Here is a 15721-nt window from a genome sequence, read left to right on the forward strand (position 1 = left end):
GTTACCTAATTTTGGTTACATACTGTTACTAGACAGTAATAAATTTAAACAGTACTGTACTATTATATGCTTAATTTTTGTTTAAATAAATAAAAATGGTATTTTCCTTTAGGAATTGTGTACAGTGTACTCCTAATTCACAAGGATGGCAAGTAACCCCTCAGTGGCTACGCTCAGTAAAGTCCTTGAGCAGCAAATGCTGCAGACAACAGAAATAGTTGAACAACATCTGGATATGGAGTTTGAAAAGTTTGAAAAGCTGGATGGAGATGAACTAGAGAAACTCCGAGAAAGGAGGCTTGAATCAATGAAAAGAGCACAGCATCAGAAACAGGTGGAAACTTTCACCAGGCAAACACATCCGTGTATTGGTACCAAATTGAACCATATTAGCAAATTGGAATAGTATTTTGTAGTGTTAAAGAAATTTTACATTAATTTTATTGTCCTGAATTGTGGAGTGGGGACTTTTTTTTGTATGCTTCAATTTAGTATGCTGTACACTGTCTAAGGGAGGAACTAACTTTTTAAAGTAAAATCTTTTCTTGATGAGATTCTTTGTGTTTCAATAGCTATTGAAATGGAAAGTACAGTATAAAAACTCTCGACAGTGGACATTTCAGTTTTTAAATTACTGATTTATTTTTCCCCCAAGTGGGCTGAGGGAACTGAACGTTGTTTTCAAATTGACTTGCTCTAATATAACAATGATTTTAAATATAGTTTTATGCTTTTTTTTTGATACAAGGCACTTAAATTTTTTTCTAATGTTTCTTTTAATTCATCTGCAGGAATGGCTTTCCAAGGGCCATGGCGAATACAAGGAGATTCCAAGTGAAAAAGATTTTTTTCAAGAGGTTAAAGAGAGTAAAAATGTGGTTTGCCACTTCTACAGAGATACCACATTTAGGTGAGGAACCACATTATTCTAGCAGGACAACAAAACGGAAGTAGTTTGTGTTTTGAATTTAGGAAACAGAGGGTAATTATAATTGCCATTATTTGAGTGTCAGGCAGGTAAGATTGCCAAGGCTTCTATATTATTGAACCAAAATAAATTAATGCCAAAACAGAATAAAATATAATGCAACCTTACTATCCCTCAAAATAAAAAGTGGACCCTCTTTCCCCAACCCCAGTTTCCCATCTCCACACCAGATAATGGAAATTGGTGGATGATGAATAAATCCTATCAGCGCTGCTCTTTGTTGCATTGCTGCTGGCAAGATCAGTTGGTCCTGCAACAGCTGATCTGTTAACTCATGCTCATGACTCCAGCTGCTAGTCCAGGTCAAAAATATTTCCCCAACTGCCTGTGCATGGCCCCATCCCCTCCACCAGTACCCACTTGAAGTCAGCATTAGCGCAAGTGTCTGTCTACTTACAGCGATGCAGCAGCTTCCACAGTACTAATTTCAGCATAGCTACGAACTTCAATGGCAGTTGAAAACCTTTCTGTTTAAAAGTGCTTATATGCCTGCTGAGTGGAGCATGTGTTGAATTTAATGCTAAATAGTAACCTGACAGTTCCACTGACAAATGGAGCAGTGCCTGAAGTAGCAGGTGGGTGCAAGAGGAAGTTTGAGCTGAAGATCAGCTATTCCAGCACTAGAATAATGCATGCGAGTGAAAAGGTTAAAAAACCTGGCAGACTTTCTAGCCTCCCCATTACCCATGAAATGTTTGTGGATGATTTATAACTTGGTCCAGTATGAGTGGGGTGCCCCAGGGAAAATGGGACTGTGTAAAGCTAGCCCCTGAGGGGTATCGTACAGAATAGGCCATCTTCCTACTTTCTCCACATATCATTTTATAAAGTAATTATGCAGTAATTGAAACTGTAATTGATTTAACATCAATCACTACTGTGGCAAAGCATTCCAATAATTCATTGCATGATAAAGGTTTCTCTATGCATCTAATGCTTATCTTGAGATCATGGCCTTGTTTTCGATTTACCTATCAATGGAAATATTCGATAAACTATCCCCTCAATCTTCTCGTTTGGAAGATGATATTCCTAGTTCCTCTAGCATTTCCTCATCCCCTATCCTCATCCCTGCTATCATCCTGTACAGCATCTTGCCCCTCTCCAGTATTTGATGTTGCTGAATCATCATTTTGTACAGGCTCATCATGACCTTTTGCTTTTGTATTTCTCCCCTGTGCTAAATATTTCTATGTGACAGTGAATGCACTTCAAAACTGTATAAATTCAATTTGTTCCTTTTTGTACAGATGCAAGATAGTAGACAAGCACTTGTCTATTCTGGCTAAAAAGCACTTCGAAACCAAGTTCATTAAATTAAATGCGGAAAAGGCTCCTTTCCTTTCTGAGAGATTACGAATCAAAATAATTCCAACAATGGTTTTGTTGAAAGATGGAAAAGCTAAAGATTACATAGTTGGGTTTGATGACCTTGGTTGCACAGATAACTTCACTACTGAGACTTTGGAATGGCGACTGGGTTGTGCTGCCATCATTAACTACAGGTAGGCTCCTGAATTTCTGATTTGGGTGCATTGGTACATAAATGTAATTTTCAATTTGGGAGACACAAAAATTAATGTTTTTAAAATCTTAATTGGTTTGGATTGACAGCAATAATGTTCTAACAAAAAATTCTCAACTGACTTTTTGTTTGTGGTTTCCAAAGAGAACATTCCTAATGTATAACTTTAAACTGGTTGAATACTTGGCTCTAAAAATGCCAGTGCTGAATTAGGGGAAGAGGCCTAGATACTGTGTCAAAATAGACCCCCACTCCTTGGTGAGTGCAAGGCTTGGCGGAAATGCTCTTCCCTTCCCCTCTCAACCACTATTAAAGAGCTTCACACCCCAATGAAGTACTCTTTTCTTAAGCATAGTCACTGTTGTAATGTAGGAAACGCGGCAGCCAGTGTGCACACAGCAAGCTCCCACAAACAGTAATGAAATAATAACCGGATAATCAGTTTTTAGTGGTGTAGGTTGAGGGATAAACGTTGGGCAGGACACCAGAAGAACTCCTGGCTGTTCTTCAAAAAGCACTGTGGGATCTTTAATGTCCAGATGGAACTTTGGTTTAAAATCTCATCCAGCAGCACCTCTGACGGTACAGCACTCCCTCAGTACTGCACTGACGTGCCAGCCTAGATTATGTGCTGTAGTCTCTGGAGTGCGACTTGAACCCACAATCTTCTGACTCCGATGCGAGCGTGCTACCCAGTGTTCCCTGTAATTTTTTTGGGGCCACATCGTCCATTCAAAATTCCATGTATGCGGCTCCAAACAATTGGCGAGGTATTCCATCGTTTACTTGCTACACAATTCCTCCTAGAGACCAGTACTATAATTTTCTGATGCGAATCTCTTGCTTTACAGACCAGGCTACGGCTAACTCAGGCTAGTTAAAGTAAATGTTACTGCAATTTTTACCTCTTCACTATAATTCTGGTGCAACTTTCCAAGAAGTGCAAAATAGCATTTCCTACATATTTCAGCTACAAAGAAATAAAGATGACTAAAGTTTGACTTTTTTTTAGTGGAAATTTGATGGAACCACCTTTCCAGATGCAAAAAAAAAGTGGAAGCATCACAAAGATGGAGAAAAGGACAATTAGAGGAAAGAACAATGATTCTGATTCAGATGATGACTAGACTGTTATAAGTATGTTTCTTGATCCAAACTAATAATTTAAACAATCTTTTTTCCTGTCCTACCCATTGTTAACTTTTAATTTCAGCAGATGCCATACATTTATATTAATTTTTGTACAGTAATAACTGCAAATATAACAATGACTTTGTAGGATATTGACTGTTAAACATAGTTTTTTTTAGAATATGGTTCCATGAATGTTTGAAATTCATCTGTTTTGCTGCAATTGCATTGTAAGTCTATTTTTCTATAGCAGATGGACTAATGCACAGCACTTGCATCACTATTACTAGATTAATGTTTATATATTCACCATACTTAATAAATGTGAAGGACATACAATAATTCACTACTTGCCAGTTTTTGCATTCAAACTGTTGACTTTCTGGGCTACAGAGTCCTAAGTGCTGCTTGCTGTCTGGTATGTCAACCAAGTTTGCCATTATTCCTATGGAAGCTATGTCAGTGAGTGGCAGAAGATTTTTTTGATAATGGAGGACATCACTGCCAAACCTGTTCCTGTCTACTTGCCTTCCCTAACTTATGAGGAACAACTAGATTGGAATGAGGACAGAACACTTTTTTATTTCCCTTCACCTCTGTTGCAGTCACATATTGCTTAGGGTAGTGTTATACAGGTGCTAGTTGTCCTTCAGTATGTTTCCTAAGTGCTGTTGGTTGTGTAGGTAAATGTACTCTCTACGGTGCTGAGCTATACAACTTAGTAAGATACTTGGTTCATTAGTTGTTCTTGGCTATCACAGCTGGAGTAGTGCTGCAGCATCTGTTGAGAAAAAGGCATAACCAGTCATAGTTCCGGTGTGTAATTGCTGTACAGTGCCTCTACCAATTGTGGAATGTTAAATGAGGTTAATATTAAGGTGGTTGTGATACTCTCCATTATCAAAATAGTCACTTGGATGATGAGCTGAACTATTGCTGGCAACTGTGGAGGTGTATTCCAAGCAGACTAGCACTCGTCAGAAAGGTGGTGAATTTCTTGAGTGTGTCTGGAATAGTTTTCTACAACAATATGTCCTAGAGGCAACAAGGGGGCAAGCCATAGTAGATTTAGTAATGAGTAAAGAGCCAGATTCAGTTAACAGCCTAACTGTGCATGAACATTTATCCAATAGCGATCATAACATGATCGAGTTCAATGTAGCATTTGAAAGGGAGAAATGCAAAACAGCTACTAAGATTCTAGATTTGGGTACGGCCAACTTCAACAGGATGAGGCAGAGACTGTCCACAGTAAACTGGGGAAATCTGTTAATGGGTAAAATGACAGAAGATCAGTGGGAGATGTTTGAAAAAAAATTTAATGGGCTGGATTTTCCGATCGGAGGCTTCCTGCATGCGGATGCCTCCAATCTGGAAAAAATTTACGAACTTACCTGCTGGCTCCGTACGTCCCGACACTTCTGATCCTGGGCCTCTGCTGGAGAGGCCCAGATATCCCAGGGGCGCATGCAGTTCACAAGCGTCCCTGGGATCATGTGGGCCATGGGGAACCAATGAATGGGAATCACACAAAAAACACACTAAAACATTAGATACATTTTTAAAAACCTCACTTATTTAAAATTAGTTAAAATTACTCTTAAACAAATTTAATTTTTTGAAAAAATTGGTTTTTTTACAGGGCTTAAAATAAACTTCCCTTTTAAAAGTGTTTTTTAAATTATAATTTTTTAAAACTTTTTTTTATATAAACTCTTGCTGGTAAAAACAGGCCTTACGCCTGTGGGTGTGTGTACTGTGAGGAAGATGCAGAGAAACTCCAGTATGATTTGGACAGGTTGGGTGATTGGGCAGATGCATGGCAGATGCAGTATAATGTGGATAAATGCAAGGTTATCCACTTTGGTGGCAAAAACAGGAAGACAGATTATTATCTGAACGGCAACAGATTGGGAAAAGGGGAAGTGCAACGAGACCTGGGTGTCCTTGTGCACCAGTCGCTGAAGGTAAGCATGCAGGTGCAGCAGGTGGTTAAGAAGGCAAATGGTATGTTGGCCTTCATAGCGAGAGGATTCGAGTACAGGAGCAAGGATGTCTTGCTGCAGTTGTACAGGGCCTTGGTGAGACCACACCTTGAGTATTGTGTGCAGCTTTGGTCGTCTGAGGAAGGATGTTCTTGCCATGGAGGGAGTGCAGCGAAAATTCACCAGACTGATACCTGGGATGGCAAGAATGACGTATGAAGAGAGATTGGGTCGATTAGGCTTGTATTCGCTAGAGTTTAGAAGAATGAGAGGGGATCTCATTGAAACTTTTAAAATTCTAACAGGACTAGACAGACTAGATGCAGGAAGGATGTTCCCAATGGCGGGGGAGTCCAGAACCAGGGGTCACAGTCTAAGGATAAGGGGTAAGCCATTTAGGACATAGATGAGGAGGAATTTCTTCACCCAGAGAGTGGTGAACCTGTGGAATTCTCTACCACAGAAGACAGTTGAGGCCAACTTATATTAAATATATTCAAGAAGGAGTTAGATATATTAAGGCTAAAGGGCTCAAGAAATATGGGGAGAAAGCAGGGACAGGGTACTGAATTTGGATGATCAGCCATGATCTCATTAAATGGCGGAACAGGCTCGAATGGCCTACTCCTGCTCCTATCTTCTATGTAAGATTTTTAAAGGTTTTTAGCGGGCGGAGGTTGTGCAGAAAGCAGAACTCTCCACCCGCAGAGGCCCTTCTCCCGGGCAGGCGGATGATCTGTCAAGAGGATTCTTGACAGATCGGAAGTGCCGGTTTTCAGCGCATGCGCTTCGCATACCTGAAACCGGCACTTGCGAGGCCCCTACAGGTCTGTACCCACGCGTGGGGGTTGGAAAATACGGGCCAATGTGATACAGAACCAGTTTATACCCCTGAGGGGCAAGAGCTCTACTTGCCAAACAAAACAGCCATGGACAACTAAAGACAGCATAAAACTAAAAGAAAAATAGCACCGATCCTGGCAAATGAGAAAGATACAAAGAACACCAGAGTGTCACAAAACAGCAAGATCTACAGAAAGGGATACCAAACTCAATACGAAGAATTTTTACAATTACATTAGGAAAAGGAGAGTAGTTAGGAGCAATGTTGGCCCCTTAAAAACTGAAACTGAAAGCAGTGATATTGTCAATGATAAGGAAATGGCAGACATGTTGAATAGTTACTTTGCATCATAAATAACAACAGAAAATGCTGGAAAAACTCAGCAAGTCAGGCAACATCCGTGGAGAGAAATTTGAGTTGACGTTTCGGGTTTGACCCTTCTTCAAAACTGGAGAGAAAAGGAACTAGATCGAAGGCAGGGCTGCGATCGGACAAAAGAATAAAAGAACCAAAAGAAGTAAAAGAGATTAGAAGCTAGACGAGATGGTAATAGGCTGTGATTAGGTGTAAAGTGTACTGGCAGGGTAAAAGATAGCTGCCAGGTGTGAGAGAGAAACAAAAGGAAAGGGGGGGGGGAAGGAAAGGAGTGGAAAAATATAAGTGAAAATGAAATAGGGGCCGAGGTTATGATCTGAAATTGTTGAACTCAATATTGAGACCGGAAGGCTGCAGAGTGCCTAATCGGAAGATGAGGTGCTGTTCCTCGAGTTTACGTTGAGCTTCCGTGGATCTTTGCATCGCTATTTACAGTAGAAGAGGATAGCATGCCAGAAATCCCAAGGAAACTAATATTGAATTGGGGACAGAGACTCAATAAAATTCATGTAAGTAAAATAAAACAGTAATGAAGAAAATAATGGCACTAAAAAGTGACAAATTCCCAGGATCAGATGTTTTCCATCCCAGTGTTTTAAAGGAAGTAGGTGAGCACCATGCAGATGCCCTAACTATAATCTTGCAAAGTTCTTTAGGTTCAGGAACCGTTCCTTTTAGATTAGAAAATTGCATATGTCACGCCGCTATTTAAGAATGGCGAGAGAGGGAAACCAGGGAATTGTAGACCAGTTAGCCTAACATCTGTTGTCGGGAAATTGCTAGAGTCTATAATTAAGGATAAGGTGACTGAACATCTTGCAAATTTTCAGTTGGTCAGCGAGAGCCAGCATGGATTTGTGAAAGGTAGGTCATGCCTGACAAACCTGATTGAATTTTTTAAGGAGATGACTAAAGTAGTGGACAAGGGAATGTCTGGATATTATTTATCTGGACTTCCAGAAGGCATTTGATAAAGTCCCACATAAGAGACTGTTATCTAAAGTAGAAGTTCACGGAATTGAGGAAAAATTATTAACCTGGTTAGGAAATTGGCTGAGTGGCAGGGATAATGGGTAGCTACTCAAATTGGCAGGATGTGACTTGTCCTACAGGGATCTGTGCTGAGGCCTCAACTATTCACAGTATTTATTAATGACTCATGATGGCACAGAAAATCATATCCAAATTTTCAGGTGACACAAAGATAGGCAGCATTGCAGGCTGTGTAGATGAAAGCATAAAATTACAAAGAAAGAACGACTTGCATTTATATAGCGTCTTTCACGACCACCAGATGTCTCAAAGCGCTTTACAGCCAATGAAGTACTTTTTTGGAGTGTAGTCACTGTTATAATGTGGGAATATTGATAGATTAAGTGAATGGGCAATACTGGCAAATGGAGTTAAATGTGAGGTCATCCACTTTGGACCTAAAAAGGATAGAACAGGGTACTTTCACCATGTACAGGGTACGTGGTGAAAAGCAATAAAAAATAAAAAAGTGGATGTCCAAAGAGACTTGGGAGTCCAGGTACACAGATCATTAAAATGTCATGAACAGGTACAGAAAATAATCAAAAAAGCTAATGGAATGCTAGCCTTTATATCTAGAGGACTAGAATACAAGGGGATAGAAGTTATGCTGCAGCTATACAAAACCCTGGTTAGACCACACCTAAAGTACTGTGAGCAGTTCTGAGCACCACACCGTAGGAAGGGTATATTGACCTTGGAGAGAGTGCAGCGTAGGTTTACCAGAATGACCTAGACGTCAAGGGTTAAGTTACAAGGAAAAATTACACAAATTAGAGTTGTATTCCCTAGAATTTAGTAGGTTCAGGGGTGATCTGATTGAAGTTTTTAAGATATTAAGGGGAACAGATAGGATAGATATAGAGAAACTATTTCCGCTGGTTGGAGATTCTAGGACTAGGGGACATAGTCTAAAAATCAGAGCCAGATCTTTCAGGAGTGAAATTAGGAAACACTTCTACATACAAAGGGTGGTAGAAGTTTGGAAATCTCTTCCACAAACGGCAATTGATGCTAGATCAATTGTTCATTTTAAATCTGAGATTGATAGCTTTTTGATAACCAAAGGTATTCAGGGATATGGGCCAAAGGCGGGTATATGAAGTTAGGTCGCAGATCAGCCATGATCTCATTGAATGGTGGAACAAGCTCGAGGGGCTGAATGACCTACTCCTGTTCCTATGAAACACTGAATAGGAATTGATCAGTGTATTCCCCTTCTCTCTATCCTCCTGCAGCCAACTTTTAGGAGTTTATTATACAAAAAAATATATATCTTTAAATATTTATTCTTAAAGATGTGGGCGTTGCTGACGAGGCCTGAGCCTTTTTTTCCTCTCAATCCAATGGCTGCTTTCTTGAACCATTGCAGTAGCAGTTTGATACAGTTGGTTAAGAGTCAACCACATTAGTGTGGAACTGGAGTCACATATAGGCCAGACCCATTGTGAATAGCAGGTTTCCTTCCCTAAGGAACATTTAGTGAACCAGTCGGGTTTTTACAAGCTGACAGTTTTATGGTCACTTTTATACTACCAGTTTTTTTTCCTTTTTCCAGACTTTTTGAACTGAATTCAAACTCTCAAACTGCCATGGTGGGATTTGAGTTCATTCTCTGGATTATTAGTCCAGTATCGTAACAATTACACACTCTGCAGACTTTTTCAGATTGTGACAATTGCACATTACCATTCTGCATAAACTGTTTCTGGTGCAACTATGCAGGTCTAACTTAAATAGCCACTTTTGTGGTAGTGTTCCAGTAACTATTTCAGAACAGGCACTCACTCCTTGTAAATCTGGGCATATGAACCAGAGGTCAATCCATCCCTGTACAATACATGGATGGAAGAGTTAGCAATGGTATATTGACTACACATTGAAATGCAAAACAAACACTAACTCAGTTTTAAATATTGGCCCAGATTTTGCTGCCATAAGAGTTTAATGCACACAATGTTATTAATGTGTCAATCATCCAGCAACTTGTGGTGAGGAAGAGATACCCCATGAATTGCGAATCTCCAAGTTGCTGTAAAATTCGCGCCGTTCCACCTTTTAGCCTCACCAAAACAGCAGCTTGACCTCCCTGTGAGTGAAATGAAATTGCTGAATTTGCACATTAATTGCCAATTAAACTCACTGCAGAAAGTTAGGGCTGCTACTTAACAGCGTAAGCACATTTTTAAAATGATTTATGTTTATGCAATGCCACTCACTCTGACCCAGAAAGGGAACAATTTAAACTGGATTCTCATTCCTACAGGTAGTAAATTGTTAGAGATTTTAGAATGCTAATTTTTCTTATTTTTCTTTTGTCCCTTTTTTCCTCAATCAATGTTTTTCTTCTGTACCTGATTTGACTAATTCAGCCTATTTCCTCCTCTTCTGTTCCTGTTTCTTTCTCAGTCCTTAAATCTCATTGGTTAAGGAAATAAAGTCTATCGTTCACCAAGTTGCCCTCGCCACGATGTTATCAGCTTATAAGAACATAACATAAGAAATAGGAGCAGGAGTAGGCCAATTGGCTCCTCGAGCCTGCTCCGCCATTCAATAAGATCATGGCTGATCTGATCCTAACCGCCAATCCACTATGACAGGACTATCTCCTGAATCTAACAGAATTAGACACACAAAACAGGAGCAGGATCAGGCTACACGGCCCCTGGGCCCGCTCCGCTACCCACAGGGCCATGACCGATCCGAACCTAGACTCATGTCCAAATTCCTGCCCGCTCCCCGTAACCCTTAATTCCCTTTTCTTCTAGGAAACTTGTCTATTTCTGTTTTAAATTTATGTAATGATGTAGCTTCGACAGCTTTTTGGGGCAGCATATTCCATGGACCTACCACCCTCTGAGTGAAGTAGTTCCTCCTCATCTCAGTTTTGAAAGAGCAGCCCCTTATTCTAAGACTATGCCCCCTAGTTCTAGTTTCACCCATCATCTGGAACATCCTCCCTGCATCCACCCGATCCAACCCCTTCATAATCTTATATGTTTCAATAAGATCGCCTCTCATTCTTCTGAACTCCAATGAGTAGAGTCCCAATCTACTCAACCTCTCCTCATATGTCCATCCCCGGGATCAACCGAGTGAACCTTCTTTGTACTGACTCGAGAGCAAGTATGTCCTTTCTTAAGTATGGACACCAAAACTGTATGCAGTATTCCAGGTGCGGTCTCACCAATACCTTGTACAACTGAAGCAATACCTCCCTATTTTTATATTCTATCCCCCTAGCAATGAAAGCCAACATTCCATTGGCCTTCTTAATCACTTGCTGCACCTGCATACTAACCTTTTGAGTATCGTGCACCAGGACCCCCAGATCCCTTTGTACTTCAGTACTTTCCAGTTTCTTGCCATTAAGATAATAACTTGCTCTACGATTTTTCCTGCCAAAGTGCATAACCTCACACTTTCCAGTATTGTATTCCATCTGCCAAATCTCTGCCCACTTAGCCTGTCTATGTCCCCTTGCAGGTTTTTTATGTCCTCCTCACTCACTACTTTCCCTCCCATCTTAGTATCATCTGCAAACTTTGATGTGTTACGCTCGGTCCCCTCCTCCAAATCGTTAATATAGATTGTAAAGAGTTGGGAACCCAGCACTGACCCCTGCGGAACACCACTGGTTACTGATTGCCAGTCTGAGAATGAACCATTTATCCCAACTCTCTGCCTTCTGTTAGATAGCCAATCCTCTATCCATGCCAGAATATTACCCCCAATCCCGTGATTTTTTATCTTAAGCAATAATCTTTTGTGTGGCACCTTGTCAAATGCCTTTTGGAAGTCTAAACACCCTATATGTTACTTCCTCAAAGAACTCCAGCAAATTTGTCAAACATGACTTCCCCTTCATAAAACCATGCTGACTTTGTCTTATTAAATTATGATTATCCAAATGTCCTGTTACTGTCTCCTTAATAATGGACTCCAAAATTTTACCTACCACAGATGTTAGGCTAACCGGTCTATAGTTTCCAGCCTTCTGTCTACTGCCCTTTTTAAATAAGGGTGTTACATTAGCAGTTTTCCAGTCTGCCGGGACCTTTGCTGAGTCCAGAGAGTTTTGGAAGATTATTACCAATGCATCCACAATCCCTACCGCCACTTCCCTCAGGACCCTAGGATGTAAGCCATCAGGTCCAGGTGATTTATCCGCCTTGAGTCCCATTATTTTACCGAGTACCACTTCCTTAGTGATTTTGATCGTGTTTATCTCCTCCCCCCCCATAGCCCCCTGCTTGTCCAATGTTGGGATATTCTTGGTGTCCTCTACTGTAAAGACTGATACAAAATATTCATTCAGTGTTTTTGCCATCTCCATATTTCCCACCATTAATTTCCCGGTCTCATCCTCTAAGGGACCAACATTTACTTTAGCCACCCTTTTTCTTTTTATATAACTATAAAAACTCTTACTATCTGTCTTTATATTTTTTGCTAATTTACTTTCATAATCTATCTTCCCTTTCTTAATCAATCTTTTTGTTATTTTTTGCTGTCTTTTAAAGTTTTCCCAATCCTCTATCCTCCCACTAGATTTGGCTACCTTATATGCCCTTGTTTTTAGTCGAATACTATCCTTAATTTCTTTACTTAGCCACGGATGGCTGTCTTTTCTTTTACACCCTTTTTTTCTCAGTGGAATATACTTTTTTTGGAAGTTGTAAAATAACTCCTTAAATGTACACCACTGATCATGTATCGTCTTACCCTTTAATCTATTTTCCCAATCCACTTTACTCAATTCCGCTCTCATACCTTCATAGTCTCCTTTATTCAAGCTTAGCACGCTTGTTTGAGATCCAACCTTCTCACCCTCTAATTGAATATGGAATTCAACCATGTTATGGTCACTCATTCCAAGGGGATCCTTTACTAGGACATTTTTAATTAATCCTGTCTCGTTACACAGGACCAGATCTAAGGTTGCTTGCCCCCTGGTCGGTTCAGTTACATACTGCTCAAGAAACCCATCCCTAATACACTCGATGAACTCATCCTCAAGGCAGCCCTGCCCAATTTGATTTGTCCAATTAATATGATAGTTAAAATCCCCCATAATTATAGATGTTCCCTTATTACAAGCCTCAACTATTTCCTGATTGATACTCCGTCCAACCGAGTTGCGACTGTTCGGAGGCCTATAGACTACGCCCACTAGTGTGTTTTTCCCCTTATTCCTTATCTCCACCCAAACTGTTTCATTATCCTGATCTTTTGACCCAATATCATTTCTCTGTATTACAGTGATTCCTTCCTTTATTAACATAGCCACCCCACCTCCCCTTCCTTCCTGCCTGTCCTTCCTGATTGTTAAATAACCTGGTATGTTTAATTCCCAGGCATTGTCACCCTGCAGCCATGTTTCCGTAATGGCCACAAGATCATACCCATATGTAGCTATTTGTGCCTTTAGCTCGTCTATTTTGTTACGAATGCTACGTGCATTCAGATAGAGAACTTTCAAATGTGTTTTGTGACACTTAGTTCCTGCTTTTGCCCTTTTTATTACTTTACCTTTTACTCCATACCTTCTGCCCCTTCCTGACACGCTCTGGTTTTTAATTTCCCCACTGCTACCTAAGTCTATGACCTTCTCTGTTGTCATTTTTATTATTTGTTCTCTAGGAAGCTCCCCCCCCACTAGTTAGTTTAAAGCCCTCTCTACAGCCCTAGTTATATGATCCACCAGGACTCTAGTCCCAGCACTGGCCAAGTGAAGCCCGTCCCAACGGAACAGCTCCCTCCTGCCCCAGTACTGGTGCCAGTGTCCCAGGAAGCAAAACCCATTTCTCCCACACCAGTCTTTGAGCCACGCATTTAACTCTCTTATTTTATTTGTCCTAGCCAAATTCGCTCGTGGCTCAGGTAATAATCCAGAGATTATTACCCTTGTGGTTCTGCTTTTTAATTTGGCCCCTTGCTGCTCAAACTCCCTCAGCAGAACCTCCTTCCTTGTACTTGCAGCAACCTACATGGCAAAAACTTGAGCTGAAGGGTGAGAAGAAAAAGTCTTAACCGGACACACCACAAAATGCCCTGTTCAAGCAAAATCTGGGCCATTACGTTCATTTGCTTGAAACACAGCTTTGAAAAAAATTGAGCTGCAACAGCAGGCTACTTTCCAAGTACTTGATTCAAACAAAAGAATTTTTGAGCAAAAAGCAAAATACTGCAGATCCTGGAAATCTGAAATAAAAACAGAAAATATTTGGGCCATGCAGCATCTGTGGAGAGAGAAACAGTTAACATTTCACGTCAATGACTTTTTGTCAGAACTGAAAGATGTTATAGATGAACAGCTTTAAGCAGGTACAGAGCTAGGTAAAAGTAGGTAGGAAAAGGAAAAAGGTGGTCTGTGATTAGATGGAGGGCAGGAGATAATGAGAGATGTTGGAGAAACAAGTGTCCAGAAGATAGGTGAATAATTACAACCAAGGGTGTAGGGAAGTATGGAAAATCTGTCAAAACAAAAGACTCCCATGGCCCAGAATATGACGGAAGAAAGGCAGATAGACATCGGGGGAGCAGACCACCCTGCCCACTGTGACCAGTGGGGAATCCCCAGCCCACACCTCCCCCATTCCCAGTAGCTCTGGTGCATCCATCCTACATTACCAGCACCTGCTGTGGGAGAGAAAATGGGAGCGATAGTTAAGGTCTGAAGTTATTAGTCAATGATGAGGTCGGAAGGCTGTAAAGTATCTAGTAGAAAGATGTGATCCTATTCCTCCAGCTTGTCTTGAGCTTCATTGGAAGGCAAGGACAGAGGTCAAAGTGGGAGTCTGGACACATCTATTATTTCTCTAATTTCTCTCTATCACCTTCTTTTGCCTTGCACCATCATTATTTCTGTCATTTAATCATCTCCTGTCCTCCACCCAATCACACACCTTTTTCCTGCCTACTTTTCCCCAGCTCTGTACCTGCTTAAAAGCTGTTCATTTGTAACATCTACCAGTCCTGATGAAAGGTCATCAACCTGAAATGTTAACCCTATGTCCAGTATTTTCTGTTTCTATTCAAACAAATTTGAATCTGGTGGCAGGGAAAGGATTAGACAACTGAAATCCAATGTAGATAAATGACAACTTACTGGCCTGGTGAAGAGAAAACAATGTAACTAGTATTAGAGAAGGCTGCTCTTCTATAATGTGCAGAGCTGAACTGTGGCATTTCATGTACCTGTAGTTACACATGAACTATTAAAAATGTTAAACTGGTTTTATCTTGCTGGGAGGTTTAGCACTGAAGGGAGTTTAATATCCAAAATATTATGATTCCTAAATCCAATGTTGGAAGTAGAATATAATTCATTGTACAGCACTGAACCAAAATGCTGTAATCTATTTTTGCTTTGCTGCAACAATTCTAGTGTAGTTTTCAGAGTTAATGTAGAATGTGTTTTTTTTTTATTCGTTCCTGGGACATGGGCATCGCTGGCAAGGCCAGCATTTATTGCCTATCCCTAATTGCCCTTGAGAAGGTGGTGATGAGCTGCCACCTTAAACCGCTGCAGTTCATGTGGTGAAGATACTCCTACAGTGCTGCTGGGGAGGGAGTGCCAAGATTTTGACCCAGCGACTATGAAGGAACGGTGATATATTTTCAAGTCAGGATGGTGTGCGAATTGGAGGGGAATTTGGAGGTGATTATGTTCCCATGCACCTGCTGCCAGTGTCCTAGGTGGTTGAGGTCACGGTTTTGGAAAGTGCTGTTGAAGGAGCTTTGGCGAGTTGCTGCAGTGCATCTTGTAGATGGTACATACTGCAGCCACAGTGCGCCAGTGGTGGAGGGAGTGAATGTTTAAGGTGGTGGATGGGGTG

At 40.7% G+C, this 15721-nt stretch overlaps 1 protein-coding gene across 3 annotated transcripts in view; it reads left to right on the forward strand.

Moving 5' to 3' along the window:
- The window catches only part of txndc9 (thioredoxin domain containing 9), a 37524-nt gene extending 33538 nt beyond the window's left edge, over positions 1-3986 (forward strand). For all 3 annotated transcript variants that reach the window (XM_085980864.1, XM_085980863.1, XM_085980865.1), the window contains exons 2-5: positions 113-334; positions 792-910; positions 2239-2493; positions 3526-3986. In XM_085980864.1, the coding sequence (XP_085836990.1) occupies positions 146-334; positions 792-910; positions 2239-2493; positions 3526-3640 (678 nt within the window). In that variant the 5' untranslated portion in view covers positions 113-145 and the 3' untranslated portion in view covers positions 3641-3986. The remainder of the gene's footprint in view (positions 1-112; positions 335-791; positions 911-2238; positions 2494-3525) is intronic.
- Positions 3987-15721: the final 11735 nt, after the last annotated feature.

Source organism: Somniosus microcephalus, unplaced genomic scaffold (assembly GCF_052327205.1).
Source record: "Somniosus microcephalus isolate GS21.2 unplaced genomic scaffold, FLI_Smic_1.0 scaffold634, whole genome shotgun sequence".
Lineage (NCBI taxonomy): Eukaryota > Metazoa > Chordata > Chondrichthyes > Squaliformes > Somniosidae > Somniosus > Somniosus microcephalus.